Below are 27,328 nucleotides of genomic sequence, written 5' to 3'. Positions count from 1 at the left end.
CAACGAAAATACGAAAATTCGGGAGAAAGTGGATAAAATGCTGCACGATGACATCACTGAACTTTCAGGGGTCTTTCGTCCTTTCTTGTGATCCTTGTGAAGAAGAAGGATGACACGTGGCTTTTCTGTGTCTACTACCGCTGTCTGAAAAAAAGAACAAAATAGATACCTATTCGTTCCGGCACATTGAATTCACCCTAGACTGCCTGAGAGGATCAAAGTATTTATCAGTTTCGGACATGCAGACAAGGTACTGGCAGATCAAAGTGGGCGAGAGTGATCGGGAAAAGACTGTATTCATAACGCCTTACAACATCTAACGGTACAAAATTATGCCGTTTAGACTACGTCAAACCTCTAGGCACTTTTGAACGTATGATGGACAGTCAGCTTCGATGCCTTAAATGAAAGACATATTTTTGCTGTATGGATGGCATTGTCGTTAATTTGGAATAATTTGAAGAACATCTAAGTTGGCAGTCAACATTGCTGAAATGTGTTCAGGCTGAAGTTCTCGGCCTCTATACGGAAAAACAGCTCTTTAATGTCTAAGAAAAAAATCTTGGGGCACATGGCGATGGAGTCCCACCCGATCCAGAGGATCTAAAAACAGCCATTGATGTACTGGCTCCTTGGCACATTGGTGATGTGAAGAGTTTTTTGAGATATGCTCGTACTACCGGCGACTGAGAAAGGACTCATGCATCAAGAGAAATCCCTTGCAAGAGCTCCTGCAAGATGAAGTCAGTCTTTTCTGAAATGAGGTGCAAGAAAGATGTTTCCTTGTGCTTAAGAAGGCACTAACATCTCCTGCAGTTCTAGCATTGTATGATAAAAATAACAACAACGTTAATGGTTATGGGATAGCTAAGTTCTAGTACACATTCAAGAAGGTTTTGAGAAAGTGATAGCTTATGTTTTCAGAGTAGGATTCAAATCCGAGATGAACTACTCTACAACCGACGAAGTATGTCTTCCATTGCCGGCCGGAGTGGCCGAGCGGTTCTAGGTGCTTCAGTCTGGAGCTGCGAGACCGCTACGGTCGCAGGTTCGAATCCGGCCTCGGGCATGGATGCGTGTGATGTTCTTAGGTTAGTTAGGTTTAAGTAGTTATAAGGTCTAGGGGACTGATGGCCTGATATGTTAAGTCCCATAGTGTTCAGAGCCATTTGAACCATTTGTCTTCCATTAGTCTGGCCCACTAACAAGTTCCGACTGTATTTATTTGGCAAACGATTGACCGCTGTGACGGTGTACAATTCTCTAGGTTAGCTGACTAGCCTGGAGGAACCACCGGGTCGTCTGGTAAGATGGGCTTCAGGAACACTACGTTGCAATGCTGTACAACAACGGACGCTAAGAACGCCGACTTTCTATAAAGGAATAATCTACTGGAACACAGCAACGTATACGAAATCTGAGTAATCACTACATTAAATAGAATTGCTTTGGAACGGAGGGAAGCTCCAGCATTGCTGAAAACCATACAAGCCCTGAAGAATGAACAACAGGTCAAAGACGAATTCCAGTTAAAGAACGAAACATTGTGTAAGAAATCAGATGGGCGGGAAGGGGCTGCTCATCATCCCAGCTCTTCTGCGGACGGCTGTCCAGAAGTTTTTCTACTTGTAATCTCAGATTCATGAAGACTCAAGGGAGATACAGACTCGGGTATCACTGGCCAAGTCTCCATCTATGAGTTAAGACGCTTTGTGTGTCGCTACAGTGAATGACAGGGGTGGAAGCATACGCCAAATTTATCTCTGGGGAATCTGCTGCCCCATTCCATTAGAATGGAATAGAGTTTTTGGCGGATGTTCTCGAAGCCGACGATCGAGATTAGATGGCTATTAGTCTGCCCCTACTAACATATCTGCGTACCCACCATAAAAGCTGTGTCACTGTCCGGAAATTACAAGGTTTATTGTAGTAGACATCATTTTGAAGCAAGGTGTATCCCGTGCGATGATGTTCTGAGAGTGGAAAAGTTTTCCAGTGGAGACTAGTATCAGAGATAATTAGAAGTTATGACGTCATGCCCAGGATGAAAACTGACTACCATCCGCCGATTAATGGTCTCACTGAACTCTTTAATAAGATGTTGGCAGCTAAGCTTTCGATGTGTGTTGTTGTCGAACAAGCAGATTGGGATACAATACTGCCACTGTGGCATTCAATTCGCGCATTACACAACAAAGCAAGACACTATAGGCTTCACAACGTTCTTTCTCCTCTGTGATCGTGAGCCAAAAACGACAATGGACACACTGCACCCATTTTAACCGAACGACACTCAGGATGACTACATGAAATATCTCATCAGCAGGACCGAAGAAGCAAGGCAGCCGGCTCTCATACAGACCCTGGAGGCACAGGAGCAACACAGAGAGCGCTGTAACGCCAAGAACAGAAATATACCAAGAGACTTGGTATGGAATTTCACGCCTGCTCGGAAGTGGGATTTTAGGAAAATATACTAAAGCACTACTCTAGGATGTTTCGAATGCTTACCGCTTGTCTGATATTATTTACTAACTCGCATCAAGAAGATAAAAGCTCAGAGACGTCGCCCATCTTCTCCGTATGAGGAGCAGATCGACGATGGGGCTTCTCGTTCAAAGATTTTGAATACTCACTCGACGATCGCGCAGCTTCCATGTGCGGGGCTACTTTCGATGCTCGTCATAATGAGGAGGAGGTGACAAAACAATCACAATACAAGGATCCAGCTAGCGCTACCACACAGAGGATCAATGAGAAGATCTAGACCGAGGTTACTGTAGTCAGCTCCCACGACAAATTTTGGAACTTCGGTTGGTAAACAGTGCCGAGCGTGGCTTGGCAGTTAGCATCGCTATCTGGAACGTGGCTGTTCGCCAGTTCAAATATGACAATCACCAATTGCTTGTTTGTTAGTACTCTTATTTGTCGTTCCTGCAAGGTTCTCGAAATTTCGTTTGATTATAATGTTCGTACATTTTGGAATATTTCGTTTATCAATAGCAGCAGAGCAGAGCAGAGCAGACAGGGATGCAGTCTTTTGCCCCTACTGCTCAATCTGTACATCGAAGAAGCAATGACGGAAATAAATGTTCAGGAGTGGAATCAAAATTCAAGGTGAAAGGATATCAATGAAACGATTTGCTGATGGCATTGCTATCTTGACTGAAAGGAGAGAAGAATTAAATGATCTGCTGAAGGTAATGAACAGTCTAATGAGTACAGAATATAGATTGGGAGTAGATCCAAGAAACACGCAACTGATGAGAAATAGCAGAAATGAGAACATCCAGAATCTTACCACCAGGATTGATGGTCACGAAGAAGATGAAGTTAAGGAATTCTGCTACCTAGGCAGGAAAGCAACTAATGACGGACGGGTCAAGGAGGACATCGAAAGCAGACTAGCACTGGAAAAAATGGCATTCCTGAGCAAAAGAAGTTTGGTAGCATCAAACAAATGCCTTAATTCGAGGAAGAAATTTCTGAGAAGATACGTTTGGAGCACAGTATTGTATGGCAGTGAAATAATAAGGTTAGGAATAAGGAGGTTCGGCGCATAATCAGAGAGGAGAGGAATATATGGAAAACACTGACCAGGAAAAGCGACAGAATGATAGGACATCTGTTAGGACATCAGGGAATGGCATCCATGGTGCTAGAGTCAGCTGTAGAGGACAGAAACTGTAGAAGAAGACGGAGATTGGAATAGCTCCAGCAAATAACTGAGGACGTAGGTTGCAAGTGCTTAGAGGTCGGAACAGGAGAGCAATTGGTGCGGGCTGCAGCAAAACAATCAGAGGACTGATGACTCAAAGAAAAACAATTAGACTTTTGGGTGGTCTACAACTACAGTTTATTGTCGTTTAGGTATAAAATTTTATTCCCATTTGATATGTTTATATGTTGAGTTTCCAGATATTTGTATCTGCTCTCTACCATAAGCACGCTAACATTAGATGTTCCTTCCGTTATTACCAAAGAAATTAATTTGATGTTTGTGAAGCCCAAGTAGAGTGAAGTCTGAAGTTGCGATACGGTCCAGAAAAGAAACGTAATGTATATGAGTTTTGATATTATCCAGAGAGTTATGGATTGGAGTTGACATGAAGATACGCAACAGAACATACTGTGACAATACAAGGCAAAATAGCGTAAAATTTACACTAGTAAAAGGCAACAGCCATGACAGCGCAACTAATCACAATCCTAGTAGATCTTCTTTCTATTAAATACATTACCAAGGAAGGATTATTCTACCAGATTCCAAATCAGTCTTTGCCTTGCTAGGAAACAACAACGCAGAGAAAATGAATGTTCCCATAACACACGAAATAGTAGATGCAATACTGATTCGGCGTCTAGTGGTGTTAAAAGGTTCGTCTAAACAATTGAATTCGCATTTCATCAGTACCTTCTCCCGTTTTGGTTAATTGCAGAGTGGCTGTCAGTTATTTAAGCAGCGAGAAGCAAGACAAAAGAGGAAACCAGAATGTGCTCAGAAAATTTTTTCTCAAGCTGTCTATCTGCAGGTTCCTCGAATGAAAATAGCTATTTGAGCTCTAATGGGGTAGGATTTAGTCTCCACCTGACCGGTGTTTATGTTTCGTAATTTTGATGTTTTAAGTTGCATCAAAACAAATCAAATTTCTTTGCCCAGGAGATATATAGTGAATTAAAATACGTTCACACAATTGCCGAAGGCATAATATGACATTACTTGCAGTTCTCTGGTCCTATTTTATTTCCACTTTACTAGAAAATCAAACATTAATAGCCTAGCAAAATACTGAAGTTATTTTTTCGTCTTGCTAAAGAAATTTGGCTTTTATTAACCAACTAAAATGTACTGTTCTTGGCGGCTGAATAACAGTTAATTTAGATTCTACATTGCTGTTTAGTTTCAACTGTTGCTGAATTTTAAGTGCTCATTTTCATTTCCTCGTAAATATAGTCCTAACAGATTACATGTTATTACCTAATAAAGAACAAAATGACAGAGAATAGTTCAAGAAAAACTGGCATCTAGAAAACCACACTGAAAAGCTTAATACCAGTACTTTAGTGTGAATTTTTAGACTACACATTCTAGGAGTTATTTCGGTACTGTTGGTGCTGTGCCTAACTGACAGACATTAAATAGGAGTAACAAAAATTTAATAAGGCAGCAGATTAGTTTCAACTTGAAGCTGAGCAGAAAGAGTGATTTAGTGTATAATATAAGACTAGAGACTGACACGCTTCTGTCCCTGACTTAAAAGCACAATATGTGTTCTAGTTACCTTCTTCACCAAGTTCAGGCATTATTCTCATGCATAAAACAGCAGTTAACAGCACAAAGCTAAGCAATGTAAGTAGAAGACATCTTCTTCCAATATTCACCAATTTTACATCTTATCAAAGGTTGCGTACTAAGATCATCTAAGTTTGTTGGAAGTAAAGACACAGAATTAATCACTATGCTCTTACAACAAAAGCTTTGGATTTATAAAAATAGCCCTTTACTTTAAGGAATTCTAATATAAAAGTTGAGAAAATATAACACATGCAATATATTCAGTTATGCTAGAGCAGTGTGCTTGTTCTATGTGCCTTTTTGGAAGTATTTTATGACTATTGCATAAGTGCAAGCATAGGATTCATGATCTAAAAGATTAAAAAAGTAACTTGTTTCGGGACTGTAAACAGAGATATACTAAAGATAACGCCTTTATACACTACCGTCGCATTTGTGGATTTTAAGTACATCGAGTAACCAAAAGAAAAAAGAAAAAGATATCCAATGATATTTGAAGCATTCACGTAACTAAGCATCTCAATTTCCTTAGCGGGAAAATTGTGATACGAAAACTACCAAACTCACATTATTTAGAATGACGGAATATAGCGTGTGGTAAAAATAAAATGGTTGTTGACAACTAGTGCCACAGATGACCAAGCACCGATATACCAAGGATTACAACTAGAAATGATACGAGAAGCGTTTCAGCAGCGCAGACACCAGGCACAGGGATCATACACCATTGTAGCTGCGCATCCGCAGTAACGCCTTTTCTCTGACGCATAGAAGTAGTTCTCTGGTAGCTACTTAAACGAACCTAAAATGTTCTTATCAAGTGTCTGTGATGACACTAAAAGGTACATATGGCATTCATTCTCTTCCTGTGTGCAGAAGAATAAAAAAATTATATATCTCTAGTAGGTATACGCAATAAGACGAATCACTGTTAAATTGAGAAAGGAGAAACTCGCAAATCTGAATTTACCTGTTGATTTAACTGAGTTAATGTGGTTAACTATGACAGATTTTTATAGGTTCTGTGCGATAAGTATGTTGGTAGAATTTCTGTCAGTACTTTACATCCTTTTATTATCTAATTACGTAGGCTGTAGCTACCATTGCGTTTTAAACTATCCATAGTATTCTAATTTAACTTACATAGTACACTATTAGATACTGTTTAGCTCTGAACATTCGTTCCTAACAAGTTATAGCTCTCACTTTACTTAACCAAAAATATTATTTTCTTCCTACGTAAGACAGTTAAAAATATGCTAATAAATTTTACAAATTAACAACAATAGACTAGAAACTGCACATAGATGGCTATTTGTGTAGGGACATAAAAGCCAACACAAACAGCAAAGACAGGCGTGACGCGTCATTAGCTGTTTGTACTGAGACTTTAGTCAGTAGTCTTGATGATGTAAATCTGTTCAAGAAACAACCGGGCAATACACAAATGCTGAAAGAAGCGAGGAGGACTTGTAGGCTAGTGCAAGGTTGGGTATGTTTGAAAGATAGTTGCATGGTCCCCTTTAGTGTTACAGAAATGTTGTTGGAGGACATCTTGTAATGATTAGAGTACGACAGTAGATAGAAGAGACTAAAGATAAATACACAAGCTGGACAATTAAGACTCCTGTATAGGATGGATGTGAATGACAATGACCATTCACTTGACAACTTATCCATCGAAAGGCTTCTTTTTATACAACATCAAATTGGTCGCTTATATCTTAAGAAAACGCAATCTGAAGATTTAAAAGATATGCAGAAGAATATATATAGGTTTTCTGTCTCCAACGTGAATTTCGGTGGCAGCTCGTAAAAGAAATCAATGTAGTATGTTTCATAATGTTAAAATGTGGAAGAAATTTGAGGTGGAGCATAAGATCAACCACAAAATTAATTGTAATTATACATTTCAAAACTGTTACATGTTATAACATTTTCATCAGTGCATGATATTACCGATCTCTAGTGAATACAAGAAATAAAACCTTCCGCAATATCAAATAAATGTGGATTGGTACTAGTAGAAGGAACCGTAATAGAGCATATACCAAGTAGGGAAGGTGACCTTTCTCAATAAACTAGTATTCCGGTTGGCAGACTTGCCTATAGACTGAGAAAAAGCTTCTGGTTTACTTACGTCCACAACAGGGTCAGGATTGTCCACAGAGACAGTGCCATTACCGAAGTAGAACTCCCTCATTTTGTGAGCTGCCTCCTGCTGCTGCTGTGCAGTAGCAAGGTGCAAACAGGGTGCCACCGACTTGACAAATTGGTTGTTGAGTATCTCCACTTTCTCTGTGTCGTTAACCATTTTGTAACCTGCCAGATAACAATAGTTAAGTGATGCCCTTTAGACTATCGGTGCGATATAACTCTACTAGATCTACTAAAAAGGAAATACGAGTTATTAAATTTCCAAGGGGCAGTGTCATCACGTGTTATGAGACTGGTTTCTGCGGAGTTCTTTTAGTGTGACAAGTTTAATAAATATCGATTCATTCAGTGGTAGCTAACAAATAGTTTTATTTCAGAGATTCATACAGTTCTACGACAGGACTATTGACTGTACATGAACGAATATAGAAATTTTGGATGAATTTGATCTTAGGGATGGTACTACACCATTTTTATTTTCAAAAGAATTATCAAGTTTTTCAAAGGTAAACCTCTTACATACAAATTTTATACACATACAGCAGAGTGTGTGTCTATGTGAGTGTACATGTGCGTGTCTGGCATCTCATCCCAAAACCCTGGGTTAATATCAATCAGATCTGGCAAAAAAGTCACAGATCTCAGACATATCAGCACTGTAGGGTCCCTGCATATCAATGTGTTGTGTGGGAACAGTATCAGCCTGCCCAATCATCCTGCTCTGCATGGCAGCCTACATGACAGGGCAAGAGACGGTTTTATGAGGCCCAATATGTAGGCTGCCCTTCATGACAGGTCTCTTGTATTGGAGTAGTATCATCACAATTTATTGAAGCGTGCTTTAGGAGCTACATATGCTATTGAGCTTGGCTAGGGACGAGACAAATATGGGGATGAGTAGAGTGAGGTGGAGGAGGAAGTGGGTACATCTAAATCTACATGACTACTCTGCAACTCACATTTAAGTGCTTGGCAGAGGGTTCATAGAACTATAATCATACTATCTCTCTACCATTCCACTCCCAAACAGCGCGCGGGAAAAACGAACACCCAAACCTTTCTGTTCGAGCTCTGATTTCTCTCATTTTATTTTGATAATCATTGCTACCTATGTAGGTTGGGCTCAACAAAATACACTCCTGGAAATTGAAATAAGAACACCGTGAATTCATTGTCCCGGGAAGGGGAAACTTTATTGACACATTCCTGGGGTCAGATACATCACATGATCACACTGACAGAACCACAGGCAACAGAGCATGCACAATGTCGGCACTAGTACAGTATATATCCACCTTTCGCAGCAATGCAGGCTGCTATTCTCCCATGGAGATGATCGTAGAGATGCTGGATGTAGTCCTGTGGAACGGCTTGCCATGCCATTTCCACCTGGCACCTCAGTTGGACCAGCGTTCGTGCTGGACGTGCAGACCGCGTGAGACGACGCTTCATCCAGTCCCAAACATGCTCAATGGGGGACAGATCCGGAGATCTTGCTGGCCAGGGTAGTTGACTTACACCTTCTAGAGCACGTTGGGTGGCACGGGATACATGCGGACGTGCATTGTCCTGTTGGAACAGCAAGTTCCCTTGCCGGTCTAGGAATGGTAGAACGATGGGTTCGATGACGGTTTGGATGTACCGTGCACTATTCAGTGTCCCCTCGACGATCACCAGTGTTGTACGGCCAGTGTAGGAGATCGCTCCCCACACCATGATGCCGGGTGTTAGCCCTGTGTGCCTCGGTCGTATGCAGTCCTGATTGTGGCGCTCACCTGCACGATGCCAAACACGCATACGACAATCATTGGCACCAAGGCAGAAGCGACTCTCATCGCTGAAGACGACACGTCTCCATTCGTCCCTCCATTCACGCCTGTCGCGACACCACTGGAGGCGGGATGCACGATGTTGGGGCGTGAGCGGAAGACGGCCTAACGGTGTGCGGGACCGTAGCCCAGCTTCATGGAGACGGTTGCGAATGGTCCTCGCCGATACCCCAGGAGCAACAGTGTCCCTAATTTGCTGGGAAGTGGCGGTGCGGTCCCCTACGGCACTGCGTAGGATCCTACGGTCTTGGCGTGCATCCGTGCGTCGCTGCGGTCCGGTCCCAGGTCGACGGGCACGTGCACCTTCCGCCGACCACTGGCGACAACATCGATGTACTGTGGAGACCTCACGCCCCACATGTTGAGCAATTCGGCGGTACGTCCACCCGGCCTCCCGCATGCCCACTATATGCCCTCGCTCAAAGTCCGTCAACTGCACATACGGTTCACGTCCACGCTGTCGCGGCATGCTACCAGTGTTAAAGACTGCGATGGAGCTCCGTATGCCACGGCAAACTGGCTGACACTGTCGGCGGCGGTGCACAAATACTGCGCAGCTAGCGCCATTCGACGGCCAACACCGCGGTTCCTGGTGTGTCCGCTGTGCCGTGCGTGTGATCATTGCTTGTACAGACCTCTCGCAGTGTCCGGAGCAAGTATGGTGGGTCTGACACACCGGTGTCAATGTGTTCTTTTTTCCATTTCCAGGAGTGTATTTTCGCATTCTGAAGAGAAAGTTGGCGGCTGAAATTTCGTAAATAGATTTCGCCGCGATGAAAAACGTCTTTGCTTTAATGAGTTCCATCCCAACACGCGTATCATATCTGCCACACTCTTTCCCCTATTACGTGATAATACAAAACGAGCTGCCCTTTTTGCACCCTTTCGATGTCCTCCGTCAATCACAACTGGTAAGGATCCCACACCGCGCAGCAATATTCTAACAGAGGACGAACGAGTGTAGTGTAAGCTGTCTCTTTAGTGGACTTGTTCCATCTTCTAAGTGTCCTGCCAACGAAACGCAACCTTCGCCTTCCCCACAACATTATCTATGTGGTGTTTCCAACTGAAGTTGTTCGTAATTTTATCACCCAGGTACTTAGTTGAATTGACAGCCTTGAGAATTGTACTATTTATCGAGTAATCGAATTTCAACGGATTTCTCTTGGAACTCATGTGCATCACCTCACACATTTCGTTATTTATCGTCATCTGCCACCTGCCACACCATACAGCAATCTTTTCTACTGATCTTCGGATGACCTTACTAGACGGTAAATTACAGCATCATCTGCGAACAACCTAAGAGAACTGCTCAGATTGTCACCCAGGTCATTTATATAGATCAGGAACAGCAGAGGTCCCAGGACGCTTGTCTGGGGAACACCTGATATCACTTCACTTTTACTCGATGATTTGCCGTCTATTACTACGAACTACGAATCCAGTCGCACAACTGAGACGATACCCTGTAGGCCCGCAGCTTGATTAGAAGTCGCTTGTGAGGAAAGGTGTCAAAAGCTTTCCGGAAATCTAGAAATACGGAATCAACTTGAGATCCCCTGTCGATAGTGGCCATTACTTCGTGCGAATAAAGAGCTAGCTGCGTTGCACAAGAATGATGTTTTCTGAAACCATGCTGATTACCTATCAATAGATCGTTCCCTTCGAGGTGATTCATAATGTTTGAATACAGTATATGCTCCAAAACCCTACTGCAAACCGACGTCAATGATATAGGTCTGTAGTTCGATGGATTACTCCTACTACCCATCTTAAACACTGGTGCGACCTGCGCAATTTTCCTATCTGTAGGTACAGATCTATCGGTCAGCGAGCGGTTGTATATGATTCCTAAGTAGGGAGCTATTGTATCAGCGTAATCTGAAAGGAACCTAATCGGTATACAATCTGGACCTGAAGACTTGCCCGTATCAAGCGATTTAAGTTGCTTCGCAACCCTTAAGGTATCTACTTCTAAGAAACTCATGCTAGCAGCTGTTCGTGTTTCAAATTCTGGAATATTCCATTCGTCTTCCCTGGTGAAGGAATTTCGGAAAACTGCGTTCAATAACTCCGCTTTAGCGGCACAGTCGTCGGTAACAGTACCATCGGCACTGTGCAGCGAAGGTATTGACTGCGCCTTGCCGCTTGTGTACTTTACATACGACCAGAATTTCTTCGGATTTTCTACCAAATTTCGAGACAATGTTTCGTTGTGGAACCTATTAAAGGCATCTCGCATTGAAGTCCGTGCCAAATTTCGCGCGTCTGTAAATTTTAGCCAATCTTCGGGATTTCTCGTTCTTCTGAATTTCGTATGCCTTTTCCGTTCCCTCTGCAACAGCGTTCGGACCTGTTTTGTGTACCATGGGGGATCAATTCCATCTCTTACCAATTTATGAGGTATAAATCTCTCAATTGCTGTTGCTGCTACATCTTTGAATTTGAGCCACATCTCGTCTACATTTGCATAGTCAGTTCGGAAGGAATGGAGATCGTCTCTGAGGAAGGTTTCTAGTGACACTTTATCCGCTTTTTTAAATAAAATTATGTTGCGTTTGTTTCTGGTGGATTTGGAAGAAACGGTATTGAGCCTAGCTACAACGACCTTATTATCACTAATTCCTGTATCAGCCATGATGGTCCCTATTAGCTCTGGATTGTTTGTGGCAAAGAGGTCAAGCGTGTTTTCGCAACCATTTACAATTCGCGTGGGTTCGTGGACTAACTGCTCGAAATAATTTTCGGAGAAAGCATTTAGGACAATCTCGGAAGATGTTTTCTGCCTACCACCGGTTTTGAACAAGTATTTTTTCCAACATATCGAGGGAAGGTTGAAGTCCCCACCAACTATAACCGTATGAGTGGGGTATTTATTTGTTACGAGACTCAAATGTTCTCTGAACTGTTCAGCAACTATATCATCGGAGTCTGGGGGTCGGTAGAAGGAGACAATTATTCACTTAGTTCGGCTGTTAAGTATAACGTCCATCCATACCAATTCGCACGGAGTATCTACTTCGACTTCACTACAACATAAACCACTGCACCACCAGTTCTGCCTAATCTATCTTTCCTGAACACCGTCTGAGACTTCGTAAAAATTTCTGCAGAACATATTTCAGGCTTTAGCCAGCTTTCTGTACCTATAACGATTTCAGCTTCTGTGCTTTCTATTAGCGCTTGAAGCTCAGGTACTTTCCCAGCACAAGTACAACAATTTATTTTATTTATTTATTTATGCATTTATTTTACCTGACAAGATTAGGGCCTCCAGGCCCTCTCTTACACCTAACCAGGCATACTCAGATTCAACAAATTTCAGTTTCTACAGAACATTAAGGACATATAACATGTTATACAGTATTAATGTTAAAGAAAAAAAATAGAGATTATAAAAGTAGTACAATGATAATTATAACAATCAGAAAATAATTATAACAATCAAGAATAATAATAATAATAATACTAATGACTATGTATATGAAAGTAAACATATTTTACTTTTATGAGTGTCAGTCCTATTGCTAGTTGGGAATTTTCTCGTTATATTCTTGCAGCTTGTGAGTTATTCTCACCAAGCAGAGACATAAGACGATAGAATGGGGTGAATGAGATATAGAAGAGGTAGATAGGTTAGAGAAAGCGAAAAAGAATGGTAAAATTCGAAGCTATGATGGAGAGGAGAAAGAAAGAGACGAGAGTGGCACAACAATGGTGGCTATACCGTCCCTAATATGTAAGTCTTGAGTTCCCTCTTGAATGTTTAGTGGTTCTGGATAAGACGCAGATCACAGGGGAGCGCGTTCCATAGTCGTATGGCTGAGATGGAGAATGACATGGAGAAAGATTTTGTGTTATGTAAAGGTACAGCCAAGATGCTAGACGTATCCGATCTGGTATTGCGGTTGTGGAATGATGATAGGTGTTTAATGTGAGAAGATAAGTATTGGGGGCACCAGTGGCTAAGAAATCGATCACGTAAGCACATCGTGTGGAGATCGCGTGCCTTATGTGGGCGCATCCGACCTAGCTGGGAGTATGAAGGACTGATATGATCATACAACCGTATATTGCATACGTATCTAACGCAAGCATTCATCACTAGCTCGAGGCAGCTCGACTTTTCACTATTTGTGCCGTGTTGAACTACATCACAGTAGTAAGATTAGGCAAGACTAGTGTTTGGACTAATTTTTGTTTAACATGGGTTGGAAATATTTTTCTAAATTTTTGAATTGCATGTAGGGAGGAGAGCTGTGACTGTTTGTTCCTCCCAGTTTAGGTGTTCATCCAAGATTATTCCAAGGTCTTTTACTGATTTTTGGTATGGTAGTCGGGTACCATTGAGGAACTACAATTCCGACTGTTCCTTGATCCAAGCACGTCCTGTATTTGCCATGCACCCTTTGAGGTTGCAGCCCACCCCGTACTTTCCCGAGGCCTTCTAACCTAAAAAACCGCCCAGTCCACGCCACACAGCCTGCGCTACCCGTGTAGCAGCTAGCTGAGTGTACTGAACTCCTGACCTATTCAGCGGAACCCGAAACTCCACCACCCTATGGCGCAAGTCAAGGAATCTGCAGCCAACACGGTCGCAAAACCGTCTGAGCCTCTGATTCAGACCCTCCACCCGGCTCTGCGCCAAAGGTCCGCACTCGGTTCTGTCAACGATGGCAGGAGGGAGGAGCCGCTTGAGGCAGGTGTAGGTGTACAGGGGCGGTAATAATGGGGACAAGGAACAGGGGGATGTAGGGACAGTAAGAGAGAAGGGATAGGATATCATCCAAAGGAGGGGGAGGCAAATAAGGTCAGGGTGTGTGGTGGAGGAAATGGACAAAGAGTGGGGAAGGAGAATGAAGACAGAGAGTGAGAGGATGAGATGGACACAGAGACGAGGAGGAGCTGGAGGAGCAGGAGGTGTGTTCAATACATACGTCAAACACATAACAGGTGAAACTATGAGGAAAAGTTTTAAACACAAGACATTGAGGAACCCTTCACAATTACGTTTAAAATGAAATCTTACACTCATCTTTCATAAATGTTTAACATATACTCCAGCGGGTGTATCACAAGCATTCAGTCCACAGTGAATCTCGTGAGCAGGTTTGGAGTTATTGCATTTACTTCTGCTACTATACGCTATTGTAGCTGATCTAAAGTTGTTCCAATTGGAGGCACATGGACAGAATAATTCACAACCCACCACAACAAATTAAACAAAGTGAAAGACGGTAGACCTGGAGTTCTATGGTGCAATTTGAGATATGCTTTCCCCTTATCACTAAGCCTTCATTGAGGTTACGCTCCCGATATAGATGTAAAGTTTTTGTTCCTGTTTTATCGCCATCTCGAATCATCGCACATTGGCTTATGAAGGAGCTAGCTGCACCAGAAGGACAACTACTGGGAATCACATTAATTGGCAAATTACAACTGGTGCCAAGAGAAACTTTTGTTTCGATGTGTAAGTTAAAATTCGCCCCAAATACCATCTAAATTAATGTAGAATGTAGAAGATACAGATTTGTGAAAACTGACATTTTGTAACATGCTGTATTGAGTAATCGCACAAAGTCACGGCGAGTGACATTCCATACACATTTTACGACATGGTCCAAGGACATGTCTGCAGTAAGCTGCTCATCTGTTGACACTTGATTAATTTTGATGAACTATCTGCCAGCGCAAAGGCATAAAAGCAGTAGCTTATTAATACAAGGTGGCCGATAGTTCCTTGGCAAGGTGATCGGTGTAATTTTTTTTCTTGCAGACGTTGTATGTGCGAAACTTAACTCTTGTAATGGCACAAATGTTTCTACAATAGGATATACAGCCTCAGATTAGCGACATGGAAAATCAATTATTCTTCAACCTACAATGCAACGTATCTGCAATAGCATATACAGCCTCAGATCAGCGACATGGAAAATGAGTTATTCTTCAACCTACAATGCAATATTCACTACCTCAGCGAGGAGTGATAATCTATGGAATTGATTCACGTGGTAATAATTAACACTGAAATTGTAACACCAAAGTACTCACCCAGCTCTCCGGAAGTGACTCCTGTCATGATGGGTACTCTGTGGAAACGGCCGTCGATGAACGTCTGAATTGATGACTCCGCGAGGAAGGAACCGTCGAGATCTGGTTCGACGTGTGGTGACCACACTTCATAGATGTATAAGACCTTCAGCTGGGATCAAACAGCAAGTATTCTTTAATTTCACTTTAAAAGTATCCTTTATTGATTACATTAGATATTATGTGTCTTATTTAATGGGATAAAATTTGCTGTCTGAAACATGTATACGAAAAAGGAAAACACATTTGGTAGGTTAACTTTCTGGAGTGACAGCCCAAGTGCACATACAAAGAACAGCCTCACTTCGCTTTTTTTCGGTCTGAAGGTCTCATCTTCGTTTTACCTCATATGATATCTACACTCCTGGAAATGGAAAAAAGAACACATTGACACCGGTGTGTCAGACCCACCATACTTGCTCCGGACACTGCGAGAGGGCTGTACAAGCAATGATCACACGCACGGCACAGCGGACACACCAGGAACCGCGGTGTTGGCCGTCGAATGGCGCTAGCTGCGCAGCATTTGTGCACCGCCGCCGTCAGTGTCAGCCAGTTTGCCGTGGCATACGGAGCTCCATCGCAGTCTTTAACACTGGTAGCATGCCGCGACAACGTGGACGTGAACCGTATGTGCAGTTGACGGACTTTGAGCGAGGGCGTATAGTGGGCATGCGGGAGGCCGGGTGGACGTACCGCCGAATTGCTCAACACGTGGGGCGTGAGGTCTCCACAGTACATCGATGTTGTCGCCAGTGGTCGGCGGAAGGTGCACGTGCCCGTCGACCTGGGACCGGACCGCAGCGACGCACGGATGCACGCCAAGACCGCAGGATCCTACGCAGTGCCGTAGGGGACCGCACCGCCACTTCCCAGCAAATTAGGGACACTGTTGCTCCTGGGGTATCGGCGAGGACCATTCGCAACCGTCTCCATGAAGCTGGGCTACGGTCCCGCACACCGTTAGGCCGTCTTCCGCTCACGCCCCAACATCGTGCATCCCGCCTCCAGTGGTGTCGCGACAGGCGTGAATGGAGGGACGAATGGAGACGTGTCGTCTTCAGCGATGAGAGTCGCTTCTGCCTTGGTGCCAATGATGGTCGTATGCGTGTTTGGCATCGTGCAGGTGAGCGCCACAATCAGGACTGCATACGACCGAGGCACACAGGGCCAACACCCGGCATCATGGTGTGGGGAGCGATCTCCTACACTGGCCGTACAACACTGGTGATCGTCGAGGGGACACTGAATAGTGCACGGTACATCCAAACCGTCATCGAACCCATCGTCCTACCATTCCTAGACCGGCAAGGGAACTTGCTGTTCCAACAGGACAATGCACGTCCGCATGTATCCCGTGCCACCCAACGTGCTCTAGAAGGTGTAAGTCAACTACCCTGGCCAGCAAGATCTCCGGATCTGTCCCCCATTGAGCATGTTTGGGACTGGATGAAGCGTCGTCTCACGCGGTCTGCACGTCCAGCACGAACGCTGGTCCAACTGAGGCGCCAGGTGGAAATGGCATGGCAAGCCGTTCCACAGGACTACATCCAGCATCTCTACGATCGTCTCCATGGGAGAATAGCAGCCTGTATTGCTGCGAAAGGTGGATATACACTGTACTAGTGCCGACATTGTGCATGCTCTGTTGCCTGTGTCTATGTGCCTGTGGTTCTGTCAGTGTGAGCATGTGATGTATCTGACCCCAGGAATGTGTCAATAAAGTTTCCCCTTCCTGGGACAATGAATTCACGGTGTTCTTATTTCAATTTCCAGGAGTGTATATAAATGAGTTACTCACTCTAGGAATGTGTAGATGGTTAGTTACTCATTGACAAGGATTTTATGATGGTATAAGATTGATAAGACTGTACAGTACATGCCTTGCTATGTGACATAAAGGACCTTCTGGCAACAAAGGTAAGGTCCTACCGTGCGGAGTGGCCGCCTGGTTTGAGGTGCCATGTCACGGACTGCGCGGCCTCTCCCGCCGGAGGTTCGAGTCCTCCATCGGGTATGGATGTGTGTGTTTTCTTAACATATGTTAGTTTAAGCAGTGTGTAAGTCTGAGGACCAATGACCTCAATAGTTCAGCCCCTAACAAATCCACACACATTTGAACATAAGATCCTGAAGCAACTTCAGAGTGTCTTCTACATAAGTTTTGATATGGCATTTCAAAAACTTTTCTCAGTTGTATGTACATCCTAGTGGACACCAAAAACATCTTAAATATCAGAAAATGTAGTACATTCATTTAGTAAGTGTACCAGCATTGTTGGGGAGATCCAGTTCCAATAAGTGTACTGCTGCTGACCTTACTTAAGTTAAAACTACCTTCCGAGGTGAGCAGTTAGCTGCAGTCTTCACACAGCGTGCCACTGTCACCATGGCCGATGCAATGGTTCTGTGTCACATGAGTGGGATAATATCAGACCTTGCAGTAGGGGACCAAGGATATATGTGTCCTCTGGCGTCCGTCAAACTACGTTACACTCAGGTATTACGAGTTCCTGCGACCATCCCCAATAGGGAGAGAGTTACTATTTCACACCAGTGTAATAATTCTTAATTATTGCGCACTTAAATACATGAAATCTCTCAGTAACACATGCCAAAGATAAGAGACATTCATTTTCCGTGGGCCCTGGACAGAGTCGATGTCAAGGTGTATAATGGGTTCAAATGGCTCTGAGCAGTATGGGACTTAACAGCGGAGGTCATCAGCCCCCTAGAACTTAGAACTACTTAAACCTAACTAACCTAAGGACATCACACACATCCATGCCCAAGGCAGTATTCAAACCTGCGACCGTAGCGGTCGCGCGGTTCCAGACTGTAGCGCCTAGAACCGCGCGGCCACTCTGGCCGGCATTTATAATGGGTAAGGCTACTAATGTGATGTTAAAAGTTCTTTGTGGGGCTTTTATTTATTATGGGCCCAGATATAATAGCAGCAGCTGCATCAAGAGAAATAGTAGTAGAAGCAGTAGTAGTAATAATTTTATTCAGTTCATCAGTGAATCAGTCTTATAAGCATGCTCGACACGTCATGTTATTATACACACATCAAAAAAGGGGTTTTGCATCACCTCAGTTCCGAGAGTTCCAGAACCTGTACAGAAAATCGGAATGTAGATCAACATCATTTCCGCCCTTTTTATTGCTCATGAAAACCGCATATTGCATGTTGTACCACCATACAGCGAGATCTTCAGAGCTTGTGGTCCAGATTGTTGTACACACCGGTACCTCTAATGCCCAGTAGCACGTCCTCTGGCATTGATGCATGCCTGTATTCGTCGTGGCATACTATCCACAATTTCATCAAGGCACTATTGGTCCAGATTGGCCCACTCTTCAACGACGATCCGGCGTAGATCCCTCAGAGCGGTTAATGGATCACGTTGTCCATAAACAGCCGTTTTCAATCTATTCCAGGTATTTTCGATAGGGTTCATGTCTGGAGAACATTCTGGCCACTCTAGTAGAGCGATATCGTTATCCTGAAGGAAGTCATTCACAAGATGTGCACAATGGAAGCGCGATTTGTCGTCCATGATGACCAATGGCTTGCCAATATGCTGCCGATATGGTTGCACTATAGGTCGGAGGATGGCGTTCATGTATCGTACAGCCGTTACGGCGCCGTCCATGACAACCAGCGGCGTACGTCGGCCCCACATAATGCCACCCCAAAACAGCATAGAACCTACACCTTGCAGCACTCGCTGGACAGTGTGTCTAGGGCGTTCAGCCTGACCGGGTGGCCTTCAATCACGTCCCCGACGATTGTCTGGTTGAAGGAATATGCGACACTCATCGGTGTAGAGAAGGTGATGCCAATCCTGAGCAGTCCATTCGGCATGTTGTTGGACACATCTGTACCGCGCTGCACGGGGTCGTGGTTGCAAAGTTGGACCTCGCCATGGACGTCGGGAGTGAAGTCGCGCATTATGCTGCCTGTTGCGCACAGTTTGAGTCGTAGCACGACGTCCTGTGGCTGCACGAAAAGTGTTATCCAGCATGGTGGCGTTGTTGTCAGGGTTCCTTTAAGTCATAATCCGTAGGCAGCTGTCATCCACTGCAGTAGTAGCCCTTGGGCAGCCTGAGAGAGGCATGTCATCGACAGTTCGTGTCTCTCTCTGTATCTCCTACATGTCCGAACAACATCGCTTTGGTTCACTGCGAAACGCCTGGACACTTTCGTGGTTGAGAGCCCTCCTGGCGCAAAGTAATCATGCAGACGTTATCGAACCGCGCTATTGACTATCTAGGCATGGCAACTACAGACAACACGAGCCGTTTACCTCCTTCCTGGTGGAATGATTGGAACTGATCGACTGGCGGACTCACTCCGTCTAATAAGCGCTATTCATGCATGGTTATTTACGTCTTTGGGACTGTGTCTGTGATACAATATCCATAGTCAACGCCTTTCTTCAGGAGTTCTGGGAACCGGGGTGATACAAAACTTTTCTTGATGTGTTTATTTTAAATGAAAATGACAAAGTAATTCATTCTTACTTACCTTTTAGTCTGGTAAAGATGCGGCATGTTGTCGAAATGGCCTTATGTTACGTAATATCTTCACATACGTCTGAAGTAATTTAAAGAAGCCAATGGAAACCTAAGTAAGGATGGAGGGATGGAGACTGTAGACTCCATTCCCGAGTGAAAGACCAGCCTGTTTAAAACAACATATTTTGCCTGTGTCAGAAACGAGTGTAGATTGGACAAGACGAGCGATACCAGTACATTTGATGCCATATGTTACGTGGGCACTTCATGAGACATACTCTGTCTCAGGTACCAGTTGTGGAGGTATGAGGACTTCACATGCTCCTGTGAAGAGTTATCAACAGGAACAATGTGATGAAAAGTTTCGCTGTCGATGACTGCAGGTTTTAACAGTGGATAGACAGGTCACGAAAATATATGCCAGTTCACTATTGGACAACAACAATCCGCCCAACAGCTGCACATTGGAGAACAAATTCCCGTTTCTGAGATACGGAAGATGCCATCATTCATATGTACCTCCGCTCACTGAATGTGATGCTCGAAATATCAAAGAAAATCACTTGAGGAGTCGTGGGACACTTAAGCATCTGCTGTGACAGCATACGTGTATGCCGGAAAGCAAGCCGGCCGAGGTGGCCGAGCGGTTCTAGGCGCTACAGTCTGGAACCGCGCGACCGCTACGGTGGCAGGTTTGAATACTGCTTCGGGCATGGATGTGTGTGATGTCCTTGGGTTAGTTAGGTTTAAGTACTTCTAAGTTCTAGGGGACTGATGACCACAGATGTTAAGTCCCATAGCGCTCAGAGCCATTTGAACCATTTTTGAACCGGAAACCAACTGAAACAAGAGTGAATCTGTTGTGGTATCTAGTTAGCATTTTGTAGGAGACTTTCAGCGTTCACTGCATCTGACGAAGGTGGTACGTGTGTGTGTGTGTGTGTGTGTGTGTGTGTGTGTGTGTGTGTGTGTGTGTGTGTGTATATGTGTGTGAGTGTGTTTATCGCTGCTGGCAACAAGGAACATACCTCATCTGTCAGGATGACTGAGTTGTCCACGACAAGATCCGCCGTGTCGCGAGAACGGAGGAATTCAACCAGCTCCTGTGAATTATTTGTTTCTAAACCAAGGATGGCACCCAGTCGGAAAGAGTTCCAGCGAGCGTACTCCAAGGGGTTTGGGTGTCCAATGAAGTTGCCGCTCTGGATGATGACCCTTGAGAAGAGTCCTGTACAAATTAGGATGTATGTCAACAGGAAACATAAAATGTCTAAACATGAGATTCACGAGGCAGCTACAACTTTTTCTTGCAGTTACAGTGTCCATATCTAACATTTGAAATTCAGGATAATGGATACAGTAAAATTTGTTTTATTTTGTGTACATCTGAGACAGTTTACTCAATACAGCACCAAAGAACTGTGATCAGCTGCATGCCGAGTTTGAGCGATAACCGATCGTTCTTGTATACCTTATTAATTTTTTTCATACGATGTATCAAAGATAATAATGATAGCAGTGCTCTGTAAACATTAATTTTTAATAACTTCCTGATCACCCAGAAAACGTCGTACACAAATCGTATAAGACATTTATTACCACGGGATTCTCAGAGAACCAAATTTTAGAATCACTATTGTACCTGTTTCCCGAGATGTGAGCAAATGTTGAAGGCGCTGAAAGACACGAGCGTTCAGTTGACTGTAACGTGTGAAAAGTTCTTATATGACGACATCGGAGCTCATTGTAGTTTGTTGCTATTGCAATGTATGCAGGATTGCGCTCCTGGACGTTCGGCCACCAGACCAGTGCATAAGTTTGCAGGCTACGTACGATCATACCTCACCTCAGAGCAATGTACAGGTTACACTATACTGCGCTGTACTCGTAGGCATCTCTTCGCTACTGCGTGGTGACATGTCCACGTGACATGTACTTAATACGCCGCTTCGCACATTGACAGCCAGTTATGCGCTGGGCCCCGACCAATCATTAGCCACTGTGAGTCTACACTACAGACCAACTGCTTGCCACAGCTACTGCCATCAAGGCGACGTCTCACCCTCGCCGTGAGGCCCGTACGATGCTGAAGTTCCGCCAGCCACTACAGAGGACGTCGCTTTGCTGAATCTACGTCCTGACTGCTTATGTGCCATCATCTCATGGGAATGTATCCTCATGGTACCTAGCTGCTCATCAGCCAAGTCCCAAGAACTCCCAGCGTAGTGAGACTGTGTCGTTACTTATCTTCTCTACTCCTCGCCACTTCGACGTTGATGGAGTTCGTCTTAATGAGCACCTGCTAGAAATCATCAAGGATCGACATTTCAGTTGTTATCAAGCTTCCTTAGTAGCTCTACTTAGTTTTCTTTTCATGTTAATATTTTCTTTTCATGTTAATAAACAGACAGCTGTTATTTGCAAAGTATGTATCTCAATACTCTCTGATACACCCCTTGGCTAGGGACATTCCAAATATGTTTCGTTCACAGAATAAATCCAATTTGGACCCCCTTGCTAAAAGTAGGATCGCGGCTACAGGATGTCATGTAGGCAAATCTGACCTGTCCTCTCTAAGTATAACTGCATCTCCCACTTTATGATGCCTGTATGCATCGCCAAAGTTGAATAGATTATAACCCAGCACTTTGACAGTGTATGAGTTCAGTTACTGACAATAATGCTTGACTATTACTGTCATCTGAGATCAGCAATACCTCCTTTGTTTTAACTTGGACTAACTTTCCAAAGGTTTCCCACTATAACTGTGCTCACTCATTGTTAACTAGAAATCGGACTAATACGTACAATCGTACTAGATCCGTTTAATCTCAGCAGTTGCTATGTTGTAACGCAGTGATAGGTTTGAGTCGTTTGGTTCGATGATAAATTTATCTGCAACTCCTTCTGTACTTTCCACAGGTCTATCAGCAACTGATCCAGCGTTAACAAAGGTGGACTCAGTTGCCCAGGCACAACATGTAAAACTGCATCCTGCAACTTTGTCACCACCACGTGTGCATCTCATAAGTTATTTGTTAAGGACTGCATCTATCTTTCTATCGCCATTCTGCACATATCTAGTGTATCCACCCAGGCCAGTACAACTTTCAGTTCCCACTTGACAATATCTGTGTTTGAGTGTGTGCGTGTGTGTGTGTGTGTGTGTGAGTGTGTATATGTGTGGATGCAAGTATGTGTTTGTGTGCGTGCGTGTGTGTTTTATCCAGTAGCCCTTGCTCCAGACTGGTTAACTGTGTGATGTGTCATTCCATGGTAAATTTATTCCCCTTCAACACAATATTACCTCTCTCTATTGTGACATTTAATTCCTCGATTTCACCGACATCCCCAGATCCAAAACCGTTTTCAGTCTTCTTCCACCTGTGTCTAACCAACCTCTTTCTCATTGACACACCATGTGCTGTACCACTTCCACCATCTACTGCACGTGCCTTCACAATTATTCATGGACAGGTGCATCTTACTTCATTTCTTTCAGTATATCTTTCCCTTATATCTCTTGCCATGATTAAACAAAAATATCCTCTAATCGTCTTAACTCTCTGTACATTTTATAAGCATTCAGGCTGAACTGCAGACTGCCCTGGTGCCTTGTGAATATCACATCTTCCTGTCCCATGAAAATTACTCCAGCTTCCACTGGGAGCACCCAAATCACCACAACTTCGCTCTTGGTGGAGAGGTGGAGCACTACCGAGACTCTTCTCACCTGCACCCTGACAGACAGCAAGCTGGGAACATGGAATTCCCATCATTCCCATCCCCCATTTGAAAGGTCTTCCAGGGTGTAGATACAGAAACGAAAATAACCATAAAATATTTAACTTACGTACAAATGAACACACAATCTTCCGGCTTGTAGATATATAAGACAAAACAAGCCTAAAATACCTAACTTACATATCCTAAACACTGCACACTAAGTATAAAATGAGGCACAACTCATTCTCCCAGTTTTCAGAATCACTTCATCTTTTAATCACCTATGCTCCCCTAAATACCACTAAGTCCAACATAACTTTGGAACTGTGTACATGCTAACACAAAGTGTAAGCCATTCTCTGTTATACGTCTGCTTGCGTCGCCGTCTTCCGCAGCAGCTGTTAACATCTGTTACTATAGGTTATCGGTCTTGATCTGACTGCAATGTAATTAAAAAGAATTACACTAGATGCATTTCGCTTTTATTTATAAAGCATCTTCCGTGGTTATTGGTGTTTCTTTACATATTCTGCTCCTTCCCTCCTTACTAGCAGCTGTTGGTGTCGAAAGGCATCATTTCACATCTGCACTTGGCAGCTTTTGGCATTCTGTAGTATTTCGTGCGCTGCACTACAGTTCACTTTCTTAAACTGTTTCTCATTCTGCACTATTCCCGTATTCACTTATGTACGACAGATAACCTTAAAGGAGGTCAATCCGATTCTTTTTTTTACTTTTTCCTACTTTGACGTTGCATGTTTTGTAAAGCTTCCCTTCACCGAACTTGTCACTTCACTGTGGGCGTTTTTTTGATTGTGCCTTTTTCGTATCGTTCGTTAAGTATGTTTTTTGTTAAGCCACTTGTCTATTTACATCCACCTCCTAAGGTCTCACGTGCATCTGTGATACGTATATACACTGAAGAGCCAGAAAAATTGGTACACCTACCTAATATCGTGTAGGACCCTCGTGAACACACAGAAGTACCACGACACGACGTGACATGGACTCGAATAACGTCTGAAATAGAGTTGGTGGGAACTGACACTATGAATCTTTCAGGGCTATCCATAAACCCATAAGAGTACGAGGCGTTTGAGATCTCTTCTGACCAGCACGTTGCAAGGCATCCCAGATATGCTCAATAATGTTCATGTCTGGGGAGTTTGGTGGACAGCGGAAGTGTTTAAACTTCGAAGGGTGTCCTGGAGCCACTCTGTAGCAATTCCGGACTTGTGGAGTGCCGCATTGTTCTGCTGGAATTGCCCAAGACCGTCGGAGTGCACAATGGACATGAATGGATGCAGGTGATCAGACATGATGCTTACGTACGTGTCACCTGTCGGAGTCGTATCTACACGTATTAAGTGTCCCATATCATTCCATGCAGCAGTCTAAGCGATAAGCTTTTTCCGTTCCTTCGTTTTGCAGGGTGCGTCAGCGACATAAAGATTCGTACTGGTTGAAGTTACCTATAAAGTCTGTTGGAAACTACTAAGTGCTTTCATTCTTGAACTCTGGGTGAGTGTATTATGGGTAATTTTCGCGGCGTGACTTAGGATGGCTCAAGACATATACACTACTGGCCACTAAAATTGCTACACCACGAAGATGACATGCTACATACGCGAAATTTAACCGACGGGAAGAAGATGCTATGATATGCAAATGGTTAGCTTTTCAGAGCATTCACACAAGGTTGTCGCCGGTGGCGACATCTACAACGTGCTGATATGAGGAAAGTTTCCAACCGATTTCTCATACACAAACAGCAGTTGACCGGCGTTGCCTGGTGAAAAACGTTGTTGTGATGCGTCGTGTAAGGAGGAGAAATGTGTACCATCACGTTTCCGACTTTGATAAAGATCGGATTGTAGCCTATCGCGATTGCGGTTTATCGTATCGCGACATTGCTGCTCGCGTTGGTATAGATCCAATGACTGTTAGCAGAATATGGAACCGGTGGGTTCAGGTGGGTAATACGGAACGCCGTGCTGGATGCCAACGGCCTCGTATCACTAGCAGTCGAGATGACAGGCATCTTACCCCCATGGCTGTACCGGATCGTGCAGCCACGTCTCGATCCCTTAGTCAACATATGGGGACGTTTGTAAGACAACAACAATCTGCACGAACAGCTCGACGACGTTTGCAGCAGCATGGACTATCAGCTCGGAGACCATGGCTGCGGTTACCCTTGACGCTGCGTCACAGACAGGAGCGCATGCGATGGTGTTCTCAACGACGAACCTGGGTGTACGAATGGCAAAACGTCATTTTTTTGGATGAATCCAGGCTCTGTTTACATCATCATGATGGTCGCGGCGTGTTTGGTGGCATCGCGGTGAACGCACATTGGAAGTGCGTATTCGTCATCGTCATACTGGCGTATTACCCAGTGTGATGGTATGGGGAGCCATTGGTTACACGTCTCGGTCACCTCTTGTTCGCATTGACGACACTTTGAACAGTGGACGTTACATTTCAGATGTGTTACGACCCGTGGCTCTACCCTTCATTCGATCCCTGCGAAACCCTACATTTCAGCAGGATAATGCACGACCGCATGTTGCAGGTCATGTACGGGCCTTTCTGGATACAGAAAATGTTCGACTGCTGCCCTGGCCAGCACATTCTCCAGATCTCTCACCAATTGAAAACGTCTGCTCAATGGTGGCCGAGCAACTGGCTCGTCACAATACACCTGTCACTACTCTTGATGAACTGTGATATCGTGTTGAAGCTGCATGGGCAGCTGTACCTGTACACGCCACCCAAGCTCTGTTTGACTCAATGTCCAGGCGTATCAAGGCCGTTATTACGGTCAGAGGTGGTTGTTCTGGGTACTGATTTCTCAGGATCTATGACCCAAATTGCGTAAAAATGTAATCACATGTCAGTTCTAGTATAATATATTTGTTCAATGAATACCCGTTTATCATCTGCATTTCTTCTTGGTGTAGCAATTACGAGTATAATCGCCAGTAGTGTACAAAATTTCTGATTGTAGTGTCTGGGTTACGTGTTACAACTTTGACATTAAATTGTACCTTTTAATGAGCAACTTATGACAGGATTTTAAATTTTTCAGTTGGATCAATAACACATGACACTCATGATATACAGTGAAAAGCAGTTTTGTTGGCCTTGGAAACCGTTAGACAAGCAACCTGCAATTGCGGCTACGCATTATGATACGTGAACAGTGATAGTCGTTTAGTGATATAGATATGTGAATTATTGGTTAAGACATTGTTTACATATATTTTAAATGGCACATGCTGCACTTTGTGGAAAGGAAGTATGCCCGCGACATTATGTAGAAGACCAATTAGCCTTGTATCTTGTTACTAGCCACATCAGAACATTGCATATTCGCCGCTCTTTCCTTCAAAAGCAACGTAGCTGCTTGGCTATCGATTTTCCATTCTGCCCTTAAATACGTTTATAGATATGTGTGCAAATGGCATGTGCTTTTCCCATCTAGAAATTTACTCTTCTGTGGATGTTTTACGGTATTCACACCAGGAGCAACTGCAGTGTCCTATATCACACAAACCTGTAGTCGTCTGCAGATGTACGGTTGATGTGTTGCCGCCATCTCGCAGGTTCCATTATTACTAAAGGCTTCGAACAAGGTTTTATAATTTCAATTGTTATTGAGGTTCTTCGTTTTCTCTACTAGACTAAATTATTTTCCAAAAGT

At 43.8% G+C, this 27,328-nt stretch overlaps 1 protein-coding gene across 2 annotated transcripts in view; it reads right to left on the bottom strand.

Annotated features, from left to right (window-relative positions):
- Positions 1-27,328, bottom strand: part of LOC124607405 (carboxylesterase 5A-like) — a 104,836-nt gene that overhangs the window by 10,693 nt on the left and 66,815 nt on the right. For both annotated transcript variants that reach the window (XM_047139729.1, XM_047139730.1), the window contains 3 exons: positions 20,925-21,124; positions 15,337-15,487; positions 7,437-7,618 (listed from right to left, as the gene is read on the bottom strand). In XM_047139729.1, the coding sequence (XP_046995685.1) occupies positions 7,437-7,618; positions 15,337-15,487; positions 20,925-21,124 (533 nt within the window). The remainder of the gene's footprint in view (positions 1-7,436; positions 7,619-15,336; positions 15,488-20,924; positions 21,125-27,328) is intronic.

This window comes from Schistocerca americana, chromosome 3 (genome assembly GCF_021461395.2).
Source record: "Schistocerca americana isolate TAMUIC-IGC-003095 chromosome 3, iqSchAmer2.1, whole genome shotgun sequence".
NCBI classification, from domain to species: domain Eukaryota; kingdom Metazoa; phylum Arthropoda; class Insecta; order Orthoptera; family Acrididae; genus Schistocerca; species Schistocerca americana.
Note: the sequence above shows the minus strand (reverse complement) of the source record. Positions and strands in the feature narration are given on the sequence as shown.